At 47.7% G+C, this 24,050-nt stretch overlaps 1 protein-coding gene across 8 annotated transcripts in view; it reads right to left on the bottom strand.

Moving 5' to 3' along the window:
* ILF3 (interleukin enhancer binding factor 3) overlaps window positions 1-19,078 on the bottom strand; it is a 29,783-nt gene extending 10,705 nt beyond the window's left edge. For 4 of the 8 annotated variants that reach the window (XM_042249946.2, XM_060415469.1, XM_060415470.1 and 1 more), the window contains exons 1-11: window positions 18,967-19,078; window positions 7,947-8,153; window positions 7,158-7,387; window positions 6,826-7,003; window positions 4,550-4,697; window positions 3,080-3,171; window positions 2,581-2,676; window positions 1,741-1,852; window positions 1,215-1,312; window positions 549-660; window positions 335-445 (exon numbers count right to left, since the gene is read on the bottom strand). In XM_042249946.2, coding sequence (XP_042105880.1) covers window positions 335-445; window positions 549-660; window positions 1,215-1,312; window positions 1,741-1,852; window positions 2,581-2,676; window positions 3,080-3,171; window positions 4,550-4,697; window positions 6,826-7,003; window positions 7,158-7,387; window positions 7,947-7,949 — 1,180 coding nt within the window. In that variant the 5' untranslated portion in view covers window positions 7,950-8,153; window positions 18,967-19,078. The remainder of the gene's footprint in view (window positions 1-334; window positions 446-548; window positions 661-1,214; window positions 1,313-1,740; window positions 1,853-2,580; window positions 2,677-3,079; window positions 3,172-4,549; window positions 4,698-6,825; window positions 7,004-7,157; window positions 7,388-7,946; window positions 8,154-18,966) is intronic. The other 4 variants (XM_027969644.3, XM_027969645.3, XM_027969646.3 and 1 more) reach the window with 1 other exon arrangement.
* Between the last annotated feature and the right edge of the window lie 4,972 nt (window positions 19,079-24,050).

The following is a 24,050-nucleotide window of genomic DNA, read 5'->3' as shown; positions in this document are numbered from 1 at the left end:
ATGCTAAGTTTAATCAATCCCTTTTATGGATCACAGCCTTCTCATGGCGAAGAGGCTTGCATAGCTCAAGGAAGCTATGAGCCATGCCATGCAGGGCCACCCAAGATTGATGGGTCATAGTGGAGTTCTGTCAAAATGTGGTCCACTGGAGGAGAGACTGGCAAACCACTCCAGCATTTCTGCTGTGAGAATCCCATAACCAATCATTCTTAAAAGGACTTCCACATCACATCCAAGAAAAACAGAACAAAAGCAGGTATGTCACCACTTTGGGCTAAATCTTCAATGAAGCCAGATAGCCGGTAAAACAAGGACTATGCATGAATGCTTGTACCTTTCTTCTGAATCTTCTTCTTCTTTTTGCTAGGAGACTTTTCCTCCCCATCTTCCTCCATCGGGCGTTTCATGGGTGTAATAGCGTAGGTGGTGCTGGGGGGTATTTGAACTGAAACGAGACGAGGACGACAGCAGTTGAGACTCTAGCCTGCCCTCTGCCAGGAGTCCATGATGACATCGCCGCCTGGGCCCAGGCCCTGCGGCCTCCTTACCCGTATAGTCCACTGGGTTTTCATTCTTTGGTTTCTTGGGCATCTTAGATGGCAGAGGGTCCATACCCAGTACTTTATGGAGCTGGCCAAACGCAGCTAGTCGCAGCGCGTGCTGGAGAAGGGAAGAGGAATCTGACTCAGCCGCCCTTCACTCCCAGCCCTCATGTGTGCTCTCACTAATGCCTCCTGGAAGGGGTGGGGGCTGAGGGGGTTGCTAAACGGTCTCCCCTATAACAGCAAGGGGTCCTCCGCCAGCCAGGAGAGGGCCTGATTGCCAGGGCCTAGCCTTGCTGTGGGGGAAGGCCAGCCTGTGACCACCCCCCTCAAAAGAATACAGGAGACCCCAACCTGGGGACTGGTTGCCACACGGAGCCACGGGGTGGGCCTGCAAGGGAAGGACCCCTGGAGCAGTCCGCACAGCAAATACGTCTCCCCGCTAACTCGGGTGTCTGAAAACGGCACTCGAGCAGGCCAAGGGGGGCAGGTGACAACCTCGCGTGGCGCCAGGGGAAAGAAGCAGCCCAGGTTGGGGCGCCCTGTATCAGGCCCGAGCCCCTGACCTTCGGGCCCCAAGCTGAGCCTACCCTGAGAATACCCAGTAATGGAACTGGAAGCCAGCGATTACAGACTGGGTAAGGGCTCACGTGGCAATGGCGACGACTATACCTGCGCACTCTGTGTGATATCTTCCCGTTGCTGTCTGTCTAGATGCCCAATAGCATCAGTGGCTTCTTTTTCACAAGGGTCATAAATGCCAGAACCATCTGAAGGCAGGAAACAAGGAAGATATGCAGAGGATTATCTTTTAGCATCTCGGAAGCATGGTGCTGGGCTGAGGGAACCAAGTGCATTACCCCCCACGCCCCATCCACACCCAGCTCTGGAAAACACGCCGGGCTCAGTGACCCACTCGGCGACCAGCCCGTGAGAGAAATAAGCCACTTGTGTCTCAGAGCAAGGAGCTCGCATGGGAGTGGGTCACTACTGCCCCGGATCCGCCCGGAGTCACAGCTGCGGAGCCGGCACAGGGCTGGATATGATGGTGCAAGAGGGTAGTCACATGCTTCACCCCTGGGGGGACACGGGGCTGCTGCTGCCCTAACCCACTCAGGGGACCCGCCGGGAAGTGGCCTCGGGGCCTCGGTCCCTGTCCTTTCCTTTCCCTGCCACCTGCAAAGCACAAGGCCCCAACCTGGCATGACGATGCCCGAAGCCAGGCACTCCAGCACCCTCCGCAGGGCCTCGCCAGCACCCATGGGTCTGTTGGCTGTGCCGATGGACTTCTCACAGAGAAGCTCGAGGGGCTGAAAGGGAAGAGGGACAGTTAGTCACCAAGCCCAGGAGGGAGCAGGCTGACTCTGAGGCAGTGTCACCCTGTGTGCGTGTATCAGAGTCAGGGCCCTCCAAGTCCACAAACCAGACTCACAAGCCAGAGACAGCACACCTCGAATGGAGCTCCACCAACTTTTCCGTAAAGGGGCTGATGTTAAGTCTCTTAGGCTGTAGGGGCCAAGAACTGAAGCTGTGTACTTAGGTACTTAAAATGCAGCATTTAGGAAGATAAAAACCAGGAGGCGATGTATGTATACCTATAGCTGGTTCATGTTGCTGTACAGCAGAAACTCATACAACACTGTAAAGCAATTATCCTCCAATTAAAAAATAATTAAAAAAAAAAAAAGCCATTCTTCACCATAGACTATAGAAAGAGGCAACTGGCCAAAACAGGCCTGTGGGCCTCAGTCTGCTGACCCTTGTCTCCGAGCAGCTACAAAAGCGTCTACACGGAGTGGAGCCTGTTCCAGTAAGTGCACCGCTGGCTGAGCTGTGCACCCTCCTCTGGGTTCCTGGCCTCGCTCTCAGCCCCACCGGGGGTGTGGCACTCAGCAGGAGCTCAACAAGCAGCTCTGATGGGATGCATCAGCCACACCCCAACGGGCCACTCGAGCCCGCTGATCAGCAACACAGTCCTGGGATCTGGGAAGTCTCTGCACACATGACCCAAGGTGGCTACAGCTCCAAGGTGCCTTACCCATCCTCTGAGGGGACCCCAGGTGGGCACTCGGGTGCACAGGTCCCTCAGGACCCGGATGACAATGACACACGACTTCAGCCCGTTGGCTCTGGCCTAGAGGAACAAAGCACAGGCTCTTTACACCAGGGCACCTCCCTGAACACGAAGCAAACATGAAAAACACAAGTCTCAGGGTGCTACTTTGTCAAGGGTAAATGAAGGTGAACGTTCACGACCATCAAGTGTGTGGTCGGCAGCAATTCCACCGAGTGGACAGTAATAACGTTATTACTCTTGGCACAAAGCAGCAGCTCCCCACCTACTCGGTCACAAGCCTCCTTGGGGGGGGGGTGTGTGTCAAATTTGTCTATGCGTGCTCCTTTAGCAACCGCACGCCAGCAGGTGCTAAGTTCAGCACAGCGCTCTTCAACGTTACCAAAACTTTATGGTGAAAGTTAGCCAAGTTAAAACTTAGGAATTTTCTACCGAAAGACAAATAGAAGAACAAAATGCAAACCTGGAACCACTTGGCGTGTCGGAGGGACGCCAAGGCAGCAAGGCATTTCTGCCTGTCCAGAACGTCCGGGGGGTCGTTGACTGATAGCGTTTCTATTCATGGATGGAATAAGAAGACAAGGTACAGTTTGACCAAGGGGTTTCTGTCAGGTGGAAAGGGGATGTGGCAGCTTCCTAAAGGGCAGCTGAGGCTCCCAGAATCTCAAGTCCTCTCCACCCTTGACCAGGGAAGGAGATGCTCGAGCACATTGAACTCAGCCCCGAGAGGAGATTGTAAAAATCAGAGGCCCCCTCCAAAAAAAAAGAAGAAAAAAAAAAAAAAAGAAAAAAACAACAAAAACAAAAGCAAAGTGGGAAGGTACTCTAAAAGGAACAATCCCATGGGGGAGGGGGACAGATAGGTGGACCCTATCTTCTAATAGATGGTTACCTTGCTTCCTCTCCCCAGGATCTCCCAATAAATGAGCTATGCTGAAAAATTCATTAGCAAAAAGAAAAAACAAAAACTGGAAAAAAAAAGGTGGGGGGAGTAGAAATGCACTCCCTGTCTGCCTCCCACAGGTCATCCCCTGAGGCAACTACGGCAAAGGGGACCACCTCCGCCCACCAGGCGGGACTGCCCCAGCCCCAGCCCTTGACAGAGTCAGTCCTGTTGGTCAAAGGTCCAGCGTCCCTGAATTGATAAACTAGAGGGCTCTGGTGGCGAACCGGTATCGGAACCAAAGGGCACTGAGGAACCTCAACAAGGGTGTGCGCGAGCCTGTGCTGCAGCAGAACGGGGGCGTCTGTCACTCCCACCACCTGTGTGTCAGGGGTTCGGATAAGGCCAGTCACCCTGACTTTCAGTCATGACTGAAAACCATCCACCCAGAGATGCACAGGAGGCCCTGGGTGGACTCGGAATCGTGAAAGCATTAGCACTGTCCGAGGTTCCAGGATTTGGCCTGAAAATCGCTCCATTGTTTAAAAAAAACTTTATCCAAAACTCTGCCCCAGCTCTCTGCATCTCGATCACGGCCACAGGTAACAGCAGCCAGCGGAAGAAGACAAACGAAGAGGCCCTGGTTCTATTGCAACACAAGCTGTTTGCACAAGTTCAACGTGATACTCATGCATAAACCATCTGGTTGTCTTCCGTACTTTAAAAAGCCTATAGTCACCGGGGACACACTTTTCCAAGGCCAGAGACTGGCTCAACCAAAAAAACACCTTTAACACCGATAAGAACATCCAAGGATTAAGACAAACAAAGACGGTGCAATCCTCTCAGAAAAGTACTATTCACTTTTAGTGCAACTGTTTTTTCAACCTCCCAGAACAGAAACCCAATGGGAGATGTGAGCTCGAGTAAAGGTGGTCAAAGCTACACCGCTAGCCTTTTATCAGAGCAATCTAAAACTTCACAGCACATTTTAACAGTGAGGGGATACCACAGTGCCAACGCCCTGCTGGCCTTTCTCAGCCTCCCTACCTCCAGCTAATACTTTCTCCATTTCTTCTCTGACAACAGGGGAGGTCAGGTGGATGGTCAGGGACAATGGAGGCTCTTTTGTGTTTTTTATCACAATCGCAGCGTCATCAACAGACTGGAGTATTTCATACTTGTCATCTGTGACAGCCTATAAAAGAAAATGCAACTGTCAAACACTTGCTTCCCAAGACCATCAACAGTTCTTTTGAGCTCCTAATTACAACTACAGGCCAGCTTCGTGGGCTGTGACTGGCAGCAGCACCTTGCACTAGGGGTCAGAACGGCCTCTTACTGGACAGGTCTTTGGCCATTTTCCAGGTACTCCAGGGAGGAGACGACTACTTAGCAGAGGAAGCCTTGTAATACAACGTTAAGAGTTTAGTGTCTGGGAGGAGATGGTGGTGCGAACTCCTCATTGTGTCACTTGGGAGTCACGTAACTTGGGACAGATCTCTCTATCGCATCAAGACTGTGGTTTCTGATTTGTACAACAGACTTAGGGACACAACCGACACCCAAGGCGGCAAAGGAACTGAACTGGACATGGCACTGAAAGCACAGCACCCAGCACGGTGTGGGCAGCCAGCCACTGCTGTTTCCACACATGGACAAGCAGCTATCACAGGGCATGGAATGAAAACTGAGTGGTAAAAGAGTTTCATATGCAACTATGAAAGCACGTACTTGCTGCAAATACATGCTACGAGGGTCTGTAAAATGACGTTCATGCCTGTAACTTTTGCTTTCTTCTTTATACCAGTTCATATGCCCTGATCAAGAAAACTTGAGTATATATGATTTTTGTCAAAGAGAAAAAAAAAGTTTCGGGGAGAACTTTAGAGAATCCAAGCTGACTTTTTCCACCTCAGCATTATTAGACGTGCCACAGATCACTCTGTGGCCCTTGACAGTCAGTCCTGTTGGTCAAAGGTCCAGTGTCCCTAAATTGATAAACTAGAGGGCTCTGGTGGCGAACCGGTATTGGAACTGAAGGGCACTGAGGAACCTCAACAAGGGTGTGCGCAAGGCTGTGCAGGGCCGTCCTGTGCCCTGGAGGACCTCGGAAAGCCTCTCCAGCCTCCACCTACAGATGCCGGTAGCGATGCACCCACTCTGCTGAGATAACTTAAACTACCTCTAAACTCACTCCGTGTCCCCCAGGGTGCAAAATGTGCCCCAGTCAAAAAACACTCAGCTACATGATAAAAATATACTTTCTTGGGACTTCCCTGTTAATACAGATTCCACACTTTCAATGCAGGGGGCGTAGGTTCGATCCCTGGTAGGGGAACTAAGATCCCGCACGCCGCGTGGTGTGGCCAAAAGAGAAAAACGGGGGTTAAAAAAAAACCAAACACCTTTCTTTGTCTCTCTCTATAAACACTCTATGAAAATGATCTTTCCTTTAGAAATATTTATGTCAACTTAATTTTCTACACTTAATATACTTTTTAATAGATAAAGACAGAAACTAACTAAACAATTATCAGGGCTGCCTTCCCTTTCAGCAGCTCCCCGAAGCCTTTCCACACAGCATTAGTTGCTCATTTCAACTCTGACCTCTGTCCTGAATCCCAAGGGGTCAGTCACACGTGACAGGAGATTTACAGGGGAAAATGAACAGTGTATCTACGGGGTGAGAATTTCTACTTTCTTCTTTTCTTATCCTGTGGCTGAATCCAGGGTAGTGTCCCCATGAGGCACCGAGGGGCAGCGACACACAGACATTCTGAAGCCCAGACACCTCACCAGCCGGCGACGTGGGGTCAGTTACTGAGCTCCCCGCACCTCAGTCACATCTACTAGAGTACTTAAGATGATCAAACCCCACCTCAGTCATTATGATGAAATGGTGTGTGCAGAGCTCGTCTGGTCTAGGGCCTGGTTCAGTCAATGCTCAAGAAATGCCAGAAGTTACTATTTATATAGTACTTCTGTAATGAGGCAAATAAATTGGTTAAAAACAACTTTTTTTAAAGTCCAGGTTTGCATTAAGGATGAAGACTTGAAAACTGAATATCCTTTGCAGCCACCCGCCCATTCATCCATCGCTGGAGTCTGGATGTGAAGGTCATGCCCAGTGGCGCCTGGTGCACGGTAGGTGCCTGGCCCAGCCCGGCTGCCAGGCAGCTCTGCAGCATCCTGCCGGGCAGCTACAGAAATGTGAGAACGGCAGGGGCCGGGCTGGGTGGGGAGCATGCCTCTCGGGGCACAGTGCAGTTGGTTATGTGTTCCCCTGACCACCCTGCGTCCGCAGTGGAAGTGGGCACACTCACAGTGAGCTGGATGGCCAGGTTGTCGGCCACCTTGTCCAGGAGGGCAGTTGTGGGCTTCTCCTTACACAGCAGCACCAGCTCCAAGTCCAAATCCCCCTTGAGCAGCAGGCCCTTGGCCACGAGGCCAACACGCATCACTCCCCTCAGGGTTCTGGTCATGTGCTCTGTCTTCTGCTCCCTGAGAACAGCCCAACATAGGCCCAGTGAGATTCAGGCTGGCCAGAACCCAGAGGCCCCGGAAAGGCTGGAGTTTCTTAGAAAAAGGAGAGGCTCAACCCTGCACTGGCCAGTCTCCCTAGATATAAGAAAAACACCTTACAAAGCCAACCTACCCAGCCCCTTCTTTGCCCTCGTCTTCCGCGGGCACATCCACATTCTCAGACTCAGCGTGGTCGCTGCTGCCTTTCTCTTGCTCATCGATCCAGTCCGACACAGCTTTGAGAGCCCGCTCCGTGTGGGACACCATGTTCTGGACCGCCTCCAGTTCCTCTTGCGTGGGGTAAACGGAGGAGTGCTTTGCCATCACATGGCGATCATCATTCACAAAAATTCTCACTGGACGCTAGAGATGTGAGAGCTTAGTTAAAATGCCGTAAGGAGACCAAGCAGCTTGATGCTTCATCTGCTCAGCTGTACAGCTCACAGTTACACACATGAAAGTGAGACTACATGAGCACATCTGGTCTGAGCAGGACAACCAGACACAACAGTCGAGCCTTCTCTAGGCTGTGGGAAGAAGGGGCACATTGTACATTTCTCTATTACTACAACTGTTACACTACGCACTTCCAAGAGTCTAATGAAAAGTGATTATAAAACCAAAGGCTTTGGGGAGGCAAGACATATGAAGGCTACTGAGAGGTACAAATTACCAAGTATAAAATAAATTAAAAGGACAAAATGTACAGGATAGGGAATGTAGCCAATATTTTATAATAACTTTATATGGAATATAAATATGAAATGACTGTTGTATACCTGAAACTAACATACCGTAAATCAACTATACTTCAAAAAAAAGAAAAAAGAAAAAAGAATCAAATGCTTTGGGGCAACACCACATACATCTTTGTACGTGAATGAAAAAACAGTATCTATGATTAAGAAAATAAATTTCTTACCATTTTTACTTCTCTTTATCTGTAGTGTCTGGAAATCAAATTTTTGCTTATCTTTTCAAATTGTGACAGATTTCCTTGCTGTTATCAATACTTCAACTATCTATAAGATCAGAAAATCTTTTTTAGTTTCATGTATTTCATCGGCGGAGGAGTCTGAGCAGTCAGATAATCCCGCAGGAGGAAAGCGATGCTGCCTCAGGAAGGAGTCTGTTAACACAGCAGGACACATCTCTATTTCCAAGTAATCACTAACCCAAGGTACAAACAACTAATTATAAAACTCCCCCAAAATGAAAACAGCTCGTTTCTAGAAGCCACGTTTGACTTCAGGCCCACATTCAAGATGATTTTTACTTTTTAAAAAAATCTCCTTTCAACATTTCTCAATATGAAGTACACTAAGTTTTACAAATAAACCTATTACCAAGCCTCCCCCAAATGGTATGGGTTAAAATGTTCAGCAAAATCTCGGTGTCTGGAGAAGGGAAAGAGAAGGAAGGAAGGAGAGAGCTCTGACCCTTGAGGGTCATGAAGACATGGAAGGAGAGCAGGAAAGGGAGGCCCCCGATGGCTGCTGTAGACTGGCAAGGCAGGACCTTCTGAAGCGGCAGGGGGACGCGGCCCCACAGCACATGGCCACCCCTGGGGTTCCGCTTTGGAGTGGCCGAGACAACTGAAGAGGACAACACAAGTCTCCAAGACAAACGCAGCTATAATTACAATTCTGGACTCTAAATAACATGCTGACTACAACCTACTCAGTTCCCACTGTGCAAACAGTCTGGTCCACACCGAAATCTTCCAAATGAGTAAACAACCCAAAAAGCCTCCTCAGCAGAGTAGGCAACAGACCGACTCCACCCATTTCATCCAACCACGTAACAGCTAGCCCCTTCCATTCACACCGGTTGTTACAGGCCAGCGCAGCAGGTTCATCTCAGAAAGGCATTAGCTTCAAGGATAAACTCTGACAAGACTAGCCCAAATGAGAATTTCCCATAATGCTTTAGGACTAGCTAACTGTCTCATTGAAAACTTAGGGGTTGCCAACTAAAACCCAAAAATCTAAGGGTGGAATGAGAAGTGATACTCCTGCAGAGTCAGGTAAGATGACAGATGGGGTCTAATGCTTCATGACAGGGAGGGAGGGAAGGAAGAGGACCACAAGTCCCCGGGCTCAGCCCTGGCTGTGCCTGAGCCCTTGGTAAGCCACTCAGCAGTCACCAAGTGGGAGCTTTTGCCACTACCTGTGTGGCCTTCAAGTTCCTTGGAGCTTCCTTCAACCTGCAACATGGAATCTACCTCTTCAAGGAGAGTGTGAAAATTAGATGAGTTGGCCTGTGGAAAGCATGGAGGACAAATCCCACAGACCCTAAAAAAAAAAAAAAAAAAAAGCAGCACTGACTTCTACTACAAGAAATACATCATCAGGTTGTTGTGGGGGCTAATAATAAGCACATGCAAAAGCACATCCTGGATAAGGAATGAATGAGACTATGGCTGTGTTTGAAAAGAACATCTTCACCTCAGAAACACATTAAAGATAAATTTATGGCTTACACTACACGCCTGGTTTTTGCTTGTTTTAAAATACTTCAGTGAGGGATTTCCCTGGTGATCCAGAAGGTAAAACTCTGCACTCCCAATGTAGGGTGCTTGGGTTCAATCGCTGGTCAGGGACCAGATCCCACATGCCACAACTCAAGAGTTCGCATGCTGCAACTAAGACCCGGCGCAGTCGAAAGAAAAACACTCTAGGGGTGAGGTGGGGAGTGGAGAAGGGAACAGGACAAACCAACACTGGAAAACGTTAATACCTTTTGAAGATAGAGATGGGTAGAATGGGGATCACTGTGCATGTCTGAAAATTTCCATAATAGTTTTTTAAGTGCATAGCAAACTGAAGAATTCTTACAAAAGCGCAGCCATGGCAGGTAATCTAAAATGTAAGCCAAATCTTAGAAAATAAATTCTAAACAGACAAGAAACAGGCCTTTGGAAAATCACAGCTGACTGGTGAGGAGCCCATGTAAACAGTCACCAGTCCTGGCCAAATCTACACTGAAACTTCATCATTCTGATAAAGAAGGATGATGTTTGAAACCGCACTGACTTAGTCAGAAGTATTCTGTGTGCACCTCCCCTGGACCAGGCCCTGAGTCAGAGGCTGGGACGGTGATGAACACAGCAGGCAAGGCCCCCGTTCCTGTGGACCTGGCCACCCTATAGGACAAATGCCTTCCCTCCAAATCCAACATGGTGCCAGGAGCCAACACATCACCCCTCTATACTTACCACTTCTTCATCTTAGTCTTCCTCCACCACAGATATCAGATACAGAGGCTTAAAAGTAACAGAGGGTTTAAACCAAGATCCCAGGGACCAAAGACCTTTCTATTAAGGGCTTTGTAGGACTGATACTGTCTAAAATCTTCTAAAAGGAGCTCCCAGAAGAAGTAGTTGATTCAGCACCTGATGCGGAACTATGGTAGGTGAGCCTGGGTCAAAATGCAGTATCAGAAAGCCAGGAAGAGACTTTCCTGGCAGTCCAGTGGTTAAGACTGCACTTTCAAAGCAGGGGGTGCAGGTTTGATCCCTGGTAGGAGAACTACCATCTCACATGCTGTGTCGCATAGTCAAAAAATAAAGAGTTGGGGAAAAAAGGAAAAGAAAGGGAAGGAAGTGCTCAGTGATTACTGCTGGCATGTCCAAAGGACAAAGAAGCTGACTTGTGAGGGCTCCCACTAGCTATATTTGAGGCAACTGAGTATCAAAAACAAAAAAAAAGCCTGTATGAAGTACTCCAACGCAGCAAGAAAACCACACTAATCGGCAATTGCCTCAGTGGAATGGAGGCAGGGACACCTGGGAAAGGTGCCAGGAGCTTTCTGGGGCGGTGGTCAGTCTGCATCCTGATAATACTGTGGGGGATATGCACTGACCAAAGTCCACTGAATGGTATATGCAAGATCTGTGCATTTACCTCCAAAGAAAAAAAACCCAAAAAACTGTAAATAAATACTGGACTCCAGTTTAGATATTAACTGGAAAGACCACAACTTTCTGCTACCTTAAGAAGTATCATTAAAAGGTATTAGAGGGAAGACCACAACTTCCTGCTACCATAAGAAGTATCATAAAAATAGATACTGTTAACTCTAGGGCTTCCCAAGTGGTGCAGTAGTAAAGCATCCACCTGCCAATGCAGAAGACACAGGGCTGATCCCTCGGTTGGGAAGATCCCCTGGAGGAGGAAATGGCAACCCACTCCAGTATTTTTGCCTGGAAATCCAACAGACAGAGGAGTCTGGCGGGCTATAGTCCACAGGGTCACAAAGAGTTGGGCAGGACTGAGCACGTGTGTGCACACACATTAGCTCTATTTCAATGAAAATAAAGTGGCTGAAAGATGAGAATAGAGAAGGAGAAAAGCGTGAAATACAACTGAAGTCAATGGCAGAACTCAGGTGTATAAACAGGCAAGCGTTGACTGTAAAACAGTGTCACCTTTTCTGTATGTTTGAATCGTCTAAGAAAATGTTACAAATATATGACTAAAATATATGCGGACTATCATGAGTCCACAATGATACTTATTTGACACCACTGGAGACATCCACACCCCAACTCCCTCATCCGAAGGGACCAAGGTTCACCCAGAGTTGATTCTGGGGATCTCTTCGAAAAATGCTATCTAATGAATCGAGACAGTCCGGAGAGAAAACCACCCTTGGACCAGTGGAGAACAAGACAGTCACTGTGTAGAACATCAGGACCCTGTTTTTACCACCGAGGGCCTGGGTTCAAGGCCTGGCTGGGGAACTAAGATCCCATAAACCGCAAGGCGTGGGCAAAAATATTTAAATAAATAAAAATGAAAAACTGGGGTCAATGCTTTTTTGCTCAACAACAAAACGGGCCTCACTTGTCTCTGTGTGAACCCAGATCTGTCATCCAAATCAGCCTATCAGAAGCCAGCTGCTCTGGTCCTGAATACCAGAGAATCCATCTCTCCTTTTCAAAATTGTGCTGTCAAGAAGCCCACAATACCCACCCATAAGCAACACTCCACTGCCCCCTGACAATCTAAATTTTAAGACAGGCTTTGAACTGCTCTTGCCACCTCAGACAGAATTCAAACCAGGTCCAAGATGAAGCCTGATTTTTACCAGCTCCCAGCTTCTCTGAAAAGAAACCCAAGGAATTCCATGCGAAGAATCAGGATCTTAAACTACCTGTGTGGTTTGGGATGTTCTAACACACAGCGATCAGGTTTCTTTCTTTTGTTCTCAAAAGCAGCCCACCCACAACATGCAGAGTTACAGAGGTTTAAACCACAACATGCAGTGAGATGACCATCTTTCTGACCTCTCACTAGTTGGAATATCCCAATCACGACGCTGGCAGTTGGGAAAGAAATGTGCCCAAGTGAGCATGTGTGGACCAACAAACGTTCGTGGAACTGAATGAACAGGCGTGGTGACAATACCCTAACAGGTATGGCCCCCACCTATCTTGCAGAATAAACTGCACCCTCACCGCCATCCAGAGTATTTCACAAAACTAGTGTTCCGGTCACTGTGGGGAGTGGTCTGGAACTAGATACTCCTTTTGAAAGTTAAGTTAGTTGCACAGTCGTGTCCTACTCTTTGTGATTCCATGGACTATAGCCTGTCCCGCTCCTCTGTCCATGGAATTCTCCAGGCAAAGAGTACTGGAGTAGGTTGCCATTTCCTTCTCTAGATACTCCTCTTAAAGAGACCTAATTACGTTTTGAAAAACACAGGACCCAACTCAGATGCTGGTTCCCGGACCTCTGGAGGTACAATCCTACACTGGAAGTGAAATAATACGCACATGCAACTCTTCAGCGACTCCTTAAAAACTATTACAGATTCACATCACCAAGGACATAAGGAAAATAAACAAAGCAGCCCGGCCAGAAGAGGCCAATCTAAAATCTGATTATAGATGCCACTCTGAGAATTTTTAAATTCAAGACAAACCTTAAATCCAGTGCAATGGTTCCCAGCTCTGTCTGCAACTGTGTTTTTGCTGGTCCATAGGGAGGTATAATGCAGCAGGAAATGACAACCCACTCCAGGATTCTTGCCTGGAAGATTCCATGGACACAGAAGTCTACCAGGCAGGCTACAGTCCATGGCATCGCAAAGAATTGGCCATGACTGAGCACAGCAAGCAGGGGGGTATGAAGTTAGGAGTAAAGATTTTTCTCAAATATTTTCTTTCTTTGGCAGTGTAACATGGCATTCAGGATCTTAGTTCCCCAACCAGGGACTGAACCCATGCCCCTTGCAGTGGAAACTGGGAGTCTTAACCACTGGACTGGCAAAGAAATCTCACAAACATTTTCCATTTAAAGGAGTGTCCTTTAATCTTATTTTCTTTCTATATGTTCAGTGTTAAAACATCCCTTTTGCTTATGAAATGGTGGTGATAGCCAACGGGTAACTGATTAGAAAACCTGCATCAACTGGCAGATGCTAGTTGTTTCCCAAAATATTTCTAGAACTCTTAACTGGTCTATAAGACCTAGGCCTCCAGGCTCAGTGACATTGTGGAATACCCACAGGTCTTAGAAACACAAGCCCAGGTTTGTGCCCACTTGGGTTTTCCAATCTGGCCACTGTGGAATCTTCAACAAATCACTTATCTTTTCAGAACTGGGTCAAAAATGAGATTGAAACACCACCTACACCTCTCAGTCTCAGGAGACAAGGTGAGAGAATGCCCTCCAGCTGTGTGCTTAGTCGATTTTGACTCTGCCACCCCATGGGCTGTAGCGGGCATCCATTTCCTCCTCCAGGGGATCTTTCCAACCCAGTGATCTAACTCTTCTCTCCTGCATTGGCAGGTGGATTCTTACCACTAGCGCCACCTGGGAAGCCCTATCAGCTGTAAAACTACAAATGCAAGATGCTGAAGGAGTCATTTCAGCTACTCTTGGATGAACCAATAGAAATATTTCGGAAAATCTGCCTGTGAGAAGACATAATGTCACAGAAAAAAGGTTTAACAGGATTCTAAGTGGGGATTATCAAACTCTCTTTGCAACATGCCCTTCAGGCAGCAAAGTCAGTTATGTTAGAAACCTGAGGGGGAAAATAGAGACAACTTTCCCACATGTCCCCATGGGGAAAGCCTCAGATTTTAAAAATCAGTTTCTAATTAAGGAAAAATCAAAACATGACTGCATCTCAAAGGATGTTAAATATTAACATAACATGCAGACTGTCAATTACTTTAATGGGTAAGGGTTTCTTTTTAAAAATATTTATTTGGTTGCCCCGGGGTCTTAGCTGTGGCATGTGAGATCTAGTTCCCTGAACAGGGATTGAATCTGTGCCCCTTGCAGTGAAGTGCAGAGTCCCAACCAGTGGACCACCAAGGACGTCCCAAGGGTTTCTTTTTTAAATGAAACTTTTCATCTTGTAGCTTCTTATGCAGCTCTAAGAAAAGAACTGTCTCCCATGTTCTCCACTCAGTTTCCCCCAAAGGCACCATCTTGCCAGAGCTGGAGCACTATCACAATCACAATACTGATACTGACAGTCACCGACTGCTGCTGCTGTCACAGGACCACTCCTGTTGACCGTGTACAGTCACACTCACTGTGTAATAGTGAACACACTGGGTATGGTCAACCGCCCCACACCCATGCTTAACCCCTAGCAACCACTAATCCACTGAACGTTTTGGTAATCTTGGCATTCCAAAAATGTTATATAAATGGAATTGTAGAGCTTATGACCTTTTAGGATGAGCTTGTTTCATGCAATGACTGCCTCAAGATTCATCCAAGTTGTGTGTGTACTGACAGCTTGTTCTTTTTTATTGCCTCATAGTATTCCATGATAAGGAACCATTTACCCACAAAAGGACAACTGGGTCGGTTCCAATTCTTGGCTATTATGAACATTAAGTGACACTATAAGCCATGGAGCCAGGCTGGCCATTTCCGTATTAGGGAAATTTAAAGTTTTTTTGGAATTATGAATACATGGTAAGGATTGCGGAGAAGGCAATGGCAACCCACTCCAGTACTCTTGCCGGGAAAATCCCATGGACAAAGGAGCCTGGTAGACTGCAGTCCATGGGGTTGCTAAGAATCGGGCACAACTGAGTGACTTTACTTTCACTTTTCACTTTCATGCATTGGAGAAGGAAATGGCAGCCCACTCCAGTGTTCTTGCCTGGAGAATCCCAGGGACGGGGGAGCCTGGTGGGCTGCCATCTATGGGGTCGCACAGAGTCGGACACGACTAAAGCGACTTAGCAGCAGCAGCAGCAAGGATTGAGTGAGTGAGTTGAGTGAAGTTGCTGAGCCATGTCCAACTCTTTGTGAACCCGTGGACTATAGCCTATTAGGCTCCTCCATCCATGGGATTCTCCAGGCAAGAATACTGGAGTGGGTTGCCATTTCCTTCTCCAGGGGATCTTCCCAACCCAGGGATCGAACCCAGGTCTCCTGCACTGCAGGCAGATGCTTTACCATCTGAGCCACCAGGCACTGCCACGCTGCATGGCAGAAACTCTACATGTACCATGGAAAAGCAAGCCCAACTTGCAACATTCATCCTTTAGACATACACATACCTCATGTACACTCTGATAAGAGGAAGAAATCAGTTCAAAAGAAAGCAGCAAAAAAGCCAACTGGCCTGGAATATTATTCCAATAAGACCTTATCCTTGAGCATCAACTACAACGCTAATGGAAATAATATGAATGGCTGTTTCAAGGAAAATTACCCTGACCCTCAAACTGCCAATAGCACCATTTCTCACGAATCATCTAAGATTACTGAAAAAAAAAAAAAAAAAAAAAAATCTGGAGCAAATTTACAGACTGTACTAAAGGGACACACATTCAACTTTGTAACTAAATGATCCTTTGTGATCATATACGGACAAGAAAATAGCCATTGGTCAATAAACTCATTTCCCCATTAAAACTAGTAGCTATATTTTCAATTTCTTCACTACACAGACATTCAGTAAGAAAAAAAACAGGATCACCTATCAAGTGATGTCTACGAAAAATCTCACAGGGATTTAGCAGAACATAAGGTGGCAAAAACCAATTCATTTAAAAAAGTCAGCACACTCAAAAGGCTCCACAGCAAACACGTGCGCACCCTGCATTCACTGTCATTTCTGTGGTGCTAGCACTACTGAGGCAGAACCAGACTGCCCTAAGTGACAAAGAGGGGAGCTGGCTGTTCCAGCCAAAACTCTCAAATGCTAGGCAAGACACTACAGCCAGCCTTGTCCCTTCAGGACCCTGAGCCCATTTCACTAACCAACAGTGTGTAGACTCCTGTCAAGTCACTTGTTTAGTTGCTAAGTCCTGACTCTTTGTGACCCCATGGACTATAACCTGCCATGCTGCTCTGTTCATGGGATTCTCCAGGCAAGAATACCAGAGTGGGTTGCCATTTCCTCCTCCAGAGGATCTTTCCGACCCAGGGATCCGACCCACATCTCCTGCACTGCAGGAAGATTCTTTACTGCTGAGACATCAGGGAAACCCCATCAAATTACCGACTGCCTCTAATTCTAAATCCTTCCACTGGAAGCAGAAATCAAATTTTTCTTGTCCAGGTCTTTGCTAAAATAAAAAGATGCCAATATACAAAGCTTAGAAAATCTAATTCTTCAGAAAATTCAATGAAAGCAATATTCAAATAAAATTATCACCATTTTGTGGGCCACATCTGCTAATACTAGGTGGTGACATTTTACACATCTTTCAGAACTGCACACAGTTAAAAGCAACTTGATGACAAAATGTAGCACATGGGCAAGTCCAAGGACATAAAAACCCAAGTTTCTGGGGGAAAAGAATCATTCTTTTAAGATGTAAAAGGTGAAACCTGGAGGAACTGGGGAGAAAGATGAGAAAAGTTAAGAGGGAGCTGCCTCTGCCCAAAGAAAACTTCTAAAGCCTTTCTCAAAAGCAAGAACATTTCCAACTCTCACATCCTGCTAAAGCCCAAAGTCAGACAAGATGCTGCCTATATTTACCCAAAAAGAAGAGATTTATATGACTTGTAGACAGCTCTTTCTTCATCAGTGACTCACCACACTTGTCCCTACCTGGCTAACTTAACCAGGGGAGCATGACATCATATTTGTGACATCAAAATATTAATATTACCAGCCACTCTTGCCAATGTTATTTTTTTTAAATAAGAAAAGTTTAAGAAAAACAAAAGACAGTCTTAGATTTCTCACTCCCAATAATATGGGTATCTCCTCAAGTATCCTGGAAGAAGATAAAGGAATTTTTCCCTATAAGCACTAGACAAGTCCAATCAGGAAAAGGAAACAAACACTGCAAAGAGTTAGGTACCACTCCACTCCAGAGAGAGGGCGATTCCCAGGCTGGCCCAAGCTCCAGCAGGGTAGGGAGCCTCTGATAAATCAGTGCCCAGTGTTGGCAAGGCCACCTCTGGCAGTAATTGCCAGCCTCCAATCAACTCAGACAGCGCTAGGGTCTGCAGAGATTCTGTTCACAAAAGCCAGGGACCAAGAGCTGTCCACATGGCCAAGAAACAACTCAGGACTACTGTCTCGAACAGTAGCACTTGCCTGTGCCCTGGGGCCTTTCCACTGCTATTCCAGCTGTGAATGAGCTTCAGGTTCCCACAGTTCATTCAGACTGAGCGGCTGCTGTAGCCACATCCCACGAGACCACACAGAAAGCATAGTGCCAGCCGCTGGGAGCAACCCCAGGAGATTCCCAACCACAGATACTTGAGGGAAAGAGTAAGTCCCAAATTTTGAGAACCAACTTCGGGAGCACCTTGTGTTCTCCCATGGATTCCAAATATGCCACCAGGCCACTCATTTTAAAGAGATCACAATCCTAAACAATAACAAAAGATTCAGAATCCCTGTAATACCTGAGCCCATTAAAAGTTAATTGATGCTTCCCTGTTGATCAATCAAATCCCCTAGGTAGAATCCCAAGCAACTTTCAACCAGTTCTGGAAATGTTAAGAAAAGATGCCTTACTCTTTTAGACAATGACTGGGGGAGAGCATGCAGATGACTGTACACCCCGAATAAAACCCCCCAGGCGCAGTATTACGGGACAGAACCTCAAAAGCAACCCTAGGAGTCTGTCCCTCAACTATTTGAGAAAATGAGACATAAACGGGTTTCAAGCTCTCTTGCTTCGTTCCCAATTTTGCAGATCACAGGACACTCAAATATCGCACCAGATCAGTTTTGGGGGAGAATGCAAGTCCTAAACAGACTGGGGGGAAAAAAACCCAACATCAACGAATCGCCTGAAGAGAGAAAGCTTAAATCCTCCGCTAGATTTGGTTCCTAATCTAGGGGAGGGCTGGCTAGCCAGAGATTTGGGGACCCCAAGCAGCTTTCCCTGCAATCCACCTAAGTATGGGGTTCCAGGGAAGGGGTTTGCCTCTCTGCCCCACGTAAGGACAAAGAAGGAAATGTTTCCCGCCTCGGGAACCTGGGACCCTCCTGAAACTCGGGGCGGGACTGGGACAAAGAGGAGAGGTGGAAGGGGGGTCGTCCTTGCATCGCGGGTCAGGATGCTCCGGGCCGGAGGGGGTGTGTGCTCCAAGCACATGCGCGCGTGCGCCGCAACAGACAAAGCCCGGCCCGGGGGAGGCGGCGGCCGGGGGCCCGGTGCGCGCGCACCCCCCGAGAGAGGCGCCGCCGACGGCCGAGGGGCCGCGAGGGGGGGCGGATGCGCGCGCACCGGGCCCTCGCCGCCGCCGCCGCCGCCATTTTGTTTCCTCGGCACAATGGGGGAGAGTTAACGGCCGAACGCGGGAGCGAGGCTGACAAGGGAGGAATGGGCCAGGGGCCGGGGCGAAAGGACCGGGCGGAGGCGGGGAGCGCGGGGCGCCTCAGGCCTTGTCACGGCTACTCCTTAGCGAAGCCCGCGCTGAGTGGGAGGACTGACAGGGGGGAGGAGGAGAGGCGGGAGCGGGCCTGGCCGCCGCCACATTGACGCTTACCTCGTCCGCGTCCCCTTCTCTGACCGCAGCCGCCGCCCTCCTGCCAGAGCCCACCGGGGTCTCCCCCCAAAAGCCACGCGGTGCGCACCGGGCTGCTGAGTCCAACTGCAATGGCGAGAAGAGGAGGAGGAGGAGCCGGGGCCGGGGGCGAGCGGGCGGGCGCGCGCCGGGGAGGTGCGAGAGCACGTGACCGGCCGGAGCCCCGCCCCTTCGCCGCTGCGTTGCCGCTCGACGCAGGCCCAGCCGGAAAGGGAAGGAGGGACAAAGAGAGCGAGGGCCCTAGTCACGTGTCAGAAACGTAGCTGTTACGTGGCGTCGGAACGGTTTCCCTGCCCCTTTCCACGCCTCTGCTTGATCATGTGACAGTGGCAAATTCCAAGTTCTCCTTGGCCACGTGACAAGGACTTGTGTGCCTTTCCTTTGTCTTATTGGTAGACCTGAGTCATGTGACAATATCGGCGCTCTTTTTTCAATGGCGGTTTTTGATAAGCCACTACCAGGTGTTGCAGGTTGAGGGGCGGAGCCTCCTGCCGCTGCTAGTTTACGCGCCTGCGCGGACGCCATCTTACGCTCTAAGTCTGTTGGCGGAAGCGACCTTTAGAGGCAGGCGCGTTAGCGTCCTCGTAGCGGCTGGGTCTCCGTAGCTCTTTCATCGTTTCCAACCGAGGCACTCTGGCGAAATTTTGTCCACACTGTCCGCATCTTCACGAGAGGCCGAGGAGATTCGAGGTGCGTGTGCGAGGTTCGTGTCAGAGCGAACACCTCGGGTCTTTGGTGTTAAAACTTTATCCGATGTAGCGCCCAGCCGGATTGCCGAGCCTCCGAAGAGCAAAGCCGAGTCGGTCGGGATCTTCCAGTCCCCACTTCGCAGATGGACAAACTGACGCCTGATCCAGAAAAAGACCGGGCTGGAGGCTTCTCTGTCTTTCGCAGGGCTGCGACAGTTGCTCGACCAACCACATCTTGGGGCTCATAAGTAAAGTTATCCGGGACCCAGTGCCTTTTCTTTACAAGCCTGGTGTCGTTGTCTCCTCCCGAGCGCTTTGTGAGATCCCTGTTGTACAGTGTACTAAACTAAAGCCCGCTCCCCTTCAGTGTCGGCGTCAGTTTCCTGGAGAAGGCCGAGAAGTCGTTTAAGACTTAATGCCCTAATTTTGGATCTTCTTTACAAAAACGTAAGGAGGGAGCAGCTAGTTCAGAATGCAAGATCCAGCGTCGCCGGAAGTTTGAGTCTCCGGATGTGACCAAGAATAGTACAGGTCCCTGGACCTCCGTATCGTTATCTTCAAAATGGTGATGATTTTTCGTAGAAGCACCTAGCACAATTCTTTGCGCAGAACAAATGCCCCAAAATGATAGTTACTGTTAAAAAGGTAAGGTGTAAAAGTATGACTACAGAATGAATGGATGCTGTACCCGTTACTTTTCATTTTTATTTACACTTAGGGTCTTGAACCAATGATTATTCACATGATACAAAATGTCAAATGTGCAAAAGAATGCACCTCTTCCAGACGCTGTCCTTGGCAACCACTGTAAAGTTTTTCGGTGTATCTGAAGAGATGTTTTGTGTATCTAAAGAGATGTTTTATTTATTTTTATCAGTGTTTTTCACGTAAATGATAGGCATTCAGCATCTTGCCTTCCCCACCCCACCCCAACTTGGAAATCTTTTTTAAATAAAGCTTGAGGTTGGAGAATGTTTTGGTTAAATTAATGGGACAAGTATTCAGACAAAATTAGCTAAAATAAGTTTAGATTGTTCCAGAGCACCATAACAATAGAGCTGATAATTTGGCTTTAGCCAAAAGTTGGAGATCAGCTATGCCTCTGTATGACACTTGACGGAAGATGCACAGTGGTAGGGCAACTTGACCAAGCTAACAGCGCTACCAAGTGGCAGAACGAGGAAGATTTCTAGTTTTCTGACTCTCAAGTCCTTAGACCTCTTTCGAAAGGGTCCCAAGGTTACATTTTCTTTTTCGGCCAAGTCACTCAGCTTGCAGGGTTTTAGTTCCCTGACTAGGGATCGAACTCGCACCCCTATCAGTGAAAGCACTGAATCCTAACAACTCAAAGGAGGCAGGGTATTCCCAAGATTACATTTCTGAAAAACTGGCTTTTGAGTATCTCATTCTTCTAAGGCAGCCCCTATTAAATCTCTGATATAGGGGCAGATAAGATCATGACTAGGCTTCCCTGGTGGCTCAGTGGTAAAGAATCCACCTATCAATGCAGGAGACTTAGATTTGGTACCTGGGTGGGGAAGATCTGGCAGAAGAAATGGCAAGATCTGGAGAAGGAAAATGGCAACCCACTCCAGTATTCTTGCCTGGGAAATCCCATGGACAGAAGAGTCAGACGCAACCTAGAGGCTAAGCAACAACGGTTGCTTTCCAGTGTTAGTTTCTGCTGTACAGTAGGGTGATAGGTACATACATGTGTACTGTTCAGGCACTCAGTCATGTCTGACTCTGCAACTCCATCGACTGCATCACACCAGGCTTCTCTGTCCTTCCCTGGCTCCCAGAGTTTGCTCAAACTCATGTCCATCGAGTCGATGATGCCATCCAACCATCTCATTCTCTGACATCCCCTTCTCCCGCCTTCAATCTTTCCCAGCCAGCATTAGGGTCTTTTCCACTGAGTCAGTTCTTCGAATCAGGTAGTCAAAGGACTGGAGCTTCAGTGTCAGTACCTCCAATGAATATTCAGGGTTGGTTTCCTTTAGGATTGACTGGTTTGGTCTCTTTGCAGTCCAAGTGGCTTTCAAGAATCTTCTCTATAACCACAGTTTGAGAGCATCAATTCTTTAGCGCTCAACCTTCTTTATGGTCCAACTCTCAGGTACATGACTACTGGAAAAACCATAGCTTCAACTGTACAGACTTTTGTCGGCAAAGTGATGTCTCTGCTTTTTAATATGATGTCTAGGTTGGTTGTAGCTTTTCTTCCAGGGGGCAAGCATCTTTTAATTTCATGGTTGTAGTCACCACCTGCAGTGATTTTGGAGCCCAAGAAAATAAAGTTTGTACCTGTTTCCATTTTTTCCATATCTATTTGCCATGAAGGAATGGGACCAGATGCCATGATCTTAATTTTTTGAATGTTGAGTTTTAAGCCAGCTTTTCACTCTTCTTTTACCTTCATCAAGAGGCTCTTTAGTTCCTCTTGATTTCTGCTGCTAGGGTAGTGTTATCTGCATATCTAGGTTATGTACGTATATATGTGTGTGTATATGTTTATATATACACATATATATCCTCTTGTTTAGATTTCATTCCCATTTAGGTCACCACAGAGCAGAGAGTAGAGTTCCCTGTGCTAAACAGGGATCATTAAAAAAGCAAGAGAGTTCCAGAAAAACATTTGCTTTATTGACTACGCCAAAGCCTTTGACTGTGTGGATCACAACAAACTGGAAAATTCTTCAAGAGATGGGAATACCAGACCACCTGACCTGCCTCCTAAGGAGTCTGTATGCAGGTCAAGAAACAACAGTTAGAACCAGACATGGAACAACAGACTAGTTCCAAGTTGGAAAAGGAGTATGTCAAGGCTGTATATTGTCACCTTGCTTATTTAACTTGTATGGAGAGTATATCATGTGAAATGCAGGGCTGGATGAATCACAAGCTGGAATTAAGATTACAGGGAGAAATATCAATAACCTCAGATAAGCAGATGACACCACCCTTATTGCAGAAAGTGAAGAAGAACTAAAGAGCCTCTTGATGAAAGTGAAAGAGGAGAGTGAAAAGTTGGCTTTAAACTCAGCATTCAGGAAATTAAGATCATGGCATCCGGTCCTATCACTTCATGGCAAATAGATAGGGAAAAAATGGAAACAGTGACAGACTTTATTTTTCTGGGCTCCAAAAATCACTGCAGATGGTGACTGCAGCCATGAAATTAAAAGATGCTTGCTCCTTGGAAGAAAAGCTACAACCAATCTAGACAGCATATTAAAAAGCAGAGACATCACTTTGCCGCCAAAGGTCTATATAGTCAAAGCCATGGTTTTTCCAGTAGTCGTGTGAGGATGTGAGAGTTGGACCATACAGAAAGCTGAGTGCCAAAGAATTGATGCTTTTGAACTGTGTTGGAGAAGACTCTTGAGAGTCCCTTGGACTGCAAGGAGATCAAACCAGTCAATCCTAAAGTAAATAAGTCCTGAATATTCATTGGAAGGACTGAAGCTGAAGCTCCAATACTTTGACCACCTGATGCGAAGAACTGACTCATTGTAAAAGACCCTGATGCTGGGAAAGATTGAAGGCGGGAGAAGGGGATGACAGAGGACGGGATGGTTGGATGGCATCACCGACTTGATGGGCATGAGTTTGAACAAGCTCTGGGAGTTGGTGATGGACAGGGAAGCCTGGTGTGCAGCAGACCTTGGGGTCGCAGAGTTGGACACCACTGAGGGACTGAACTGAAAACTAAAGTGTAACTGTCAATCCCAATCTCCCAATTCATCCCACCCCACTTCCCTCCTTGGTATCCACAAGTTTGCTAAAACAGATTTCAGTGAGCAAGTAAACTTTCTGGAGCCAACACCTGAGCTGAAAGCAGGAGGATAAGGAGCTAGGTGAAAAGAGCCAGATGATGTGCCTGGCATAAGCCCCGGGCCCAGGGCGGTTGCATGAGGTCAGCCTGAGTGCGTTAAAGAGGGCGGATGGGGCAGGGCCCTGTGGGTTGCTTTGGCTTTCACTCAGTAAAAGGGATCCATGGAGGGTTCTTGAGCAGAGGAAGTGTGAACTCAGATGTTATACAGACGCCCTTCTGGGCCTGTGAGGGAAACTGAAGAAATGAGGGCAGATGAGTTGATAATGAGGGTTGGGAGCTGAAAATATGGAGAGATGTAAACTGGTTTGGGCTTTCCACGTGGCACTAGTGGTAAGGAACCTGCCTGCCAATGCAGGAGACATGAGACTCAGGTTCAATCCCTGGCTTGGGAAGATCCTCTGGAGAAGGGCATGACAACCCACACCAGTATTCTTGCTTGGAGAATTCCAGGGACTGAGGAATCCAGCAGGCATAGGGTCGCAAAGAATCAAACACGACTGAAGCAAGTTAACACA

The sequence above is a fragment of the Ovis aries genome, chromosome 5 (assembly GCF_016772045.2).
Source record: "Ovis aries strain OAR_USU_Benz2616 breed Rambouillet chromosome 5, ARS-UI_Ramb_v3.0, whole genome shotgun sequence".
NCBI classification, from domain to species: domain Eukaryota; kingdom Metazoa; phylum Chordata; class Mammalia; order Artiodactyla; family Bovidae; genus Ovis; species Ovis aries.
Note: the sequence above shows the minus strand (reverse complement) of the source record. Positions and strands in the feature narration are given on the sequence as shown.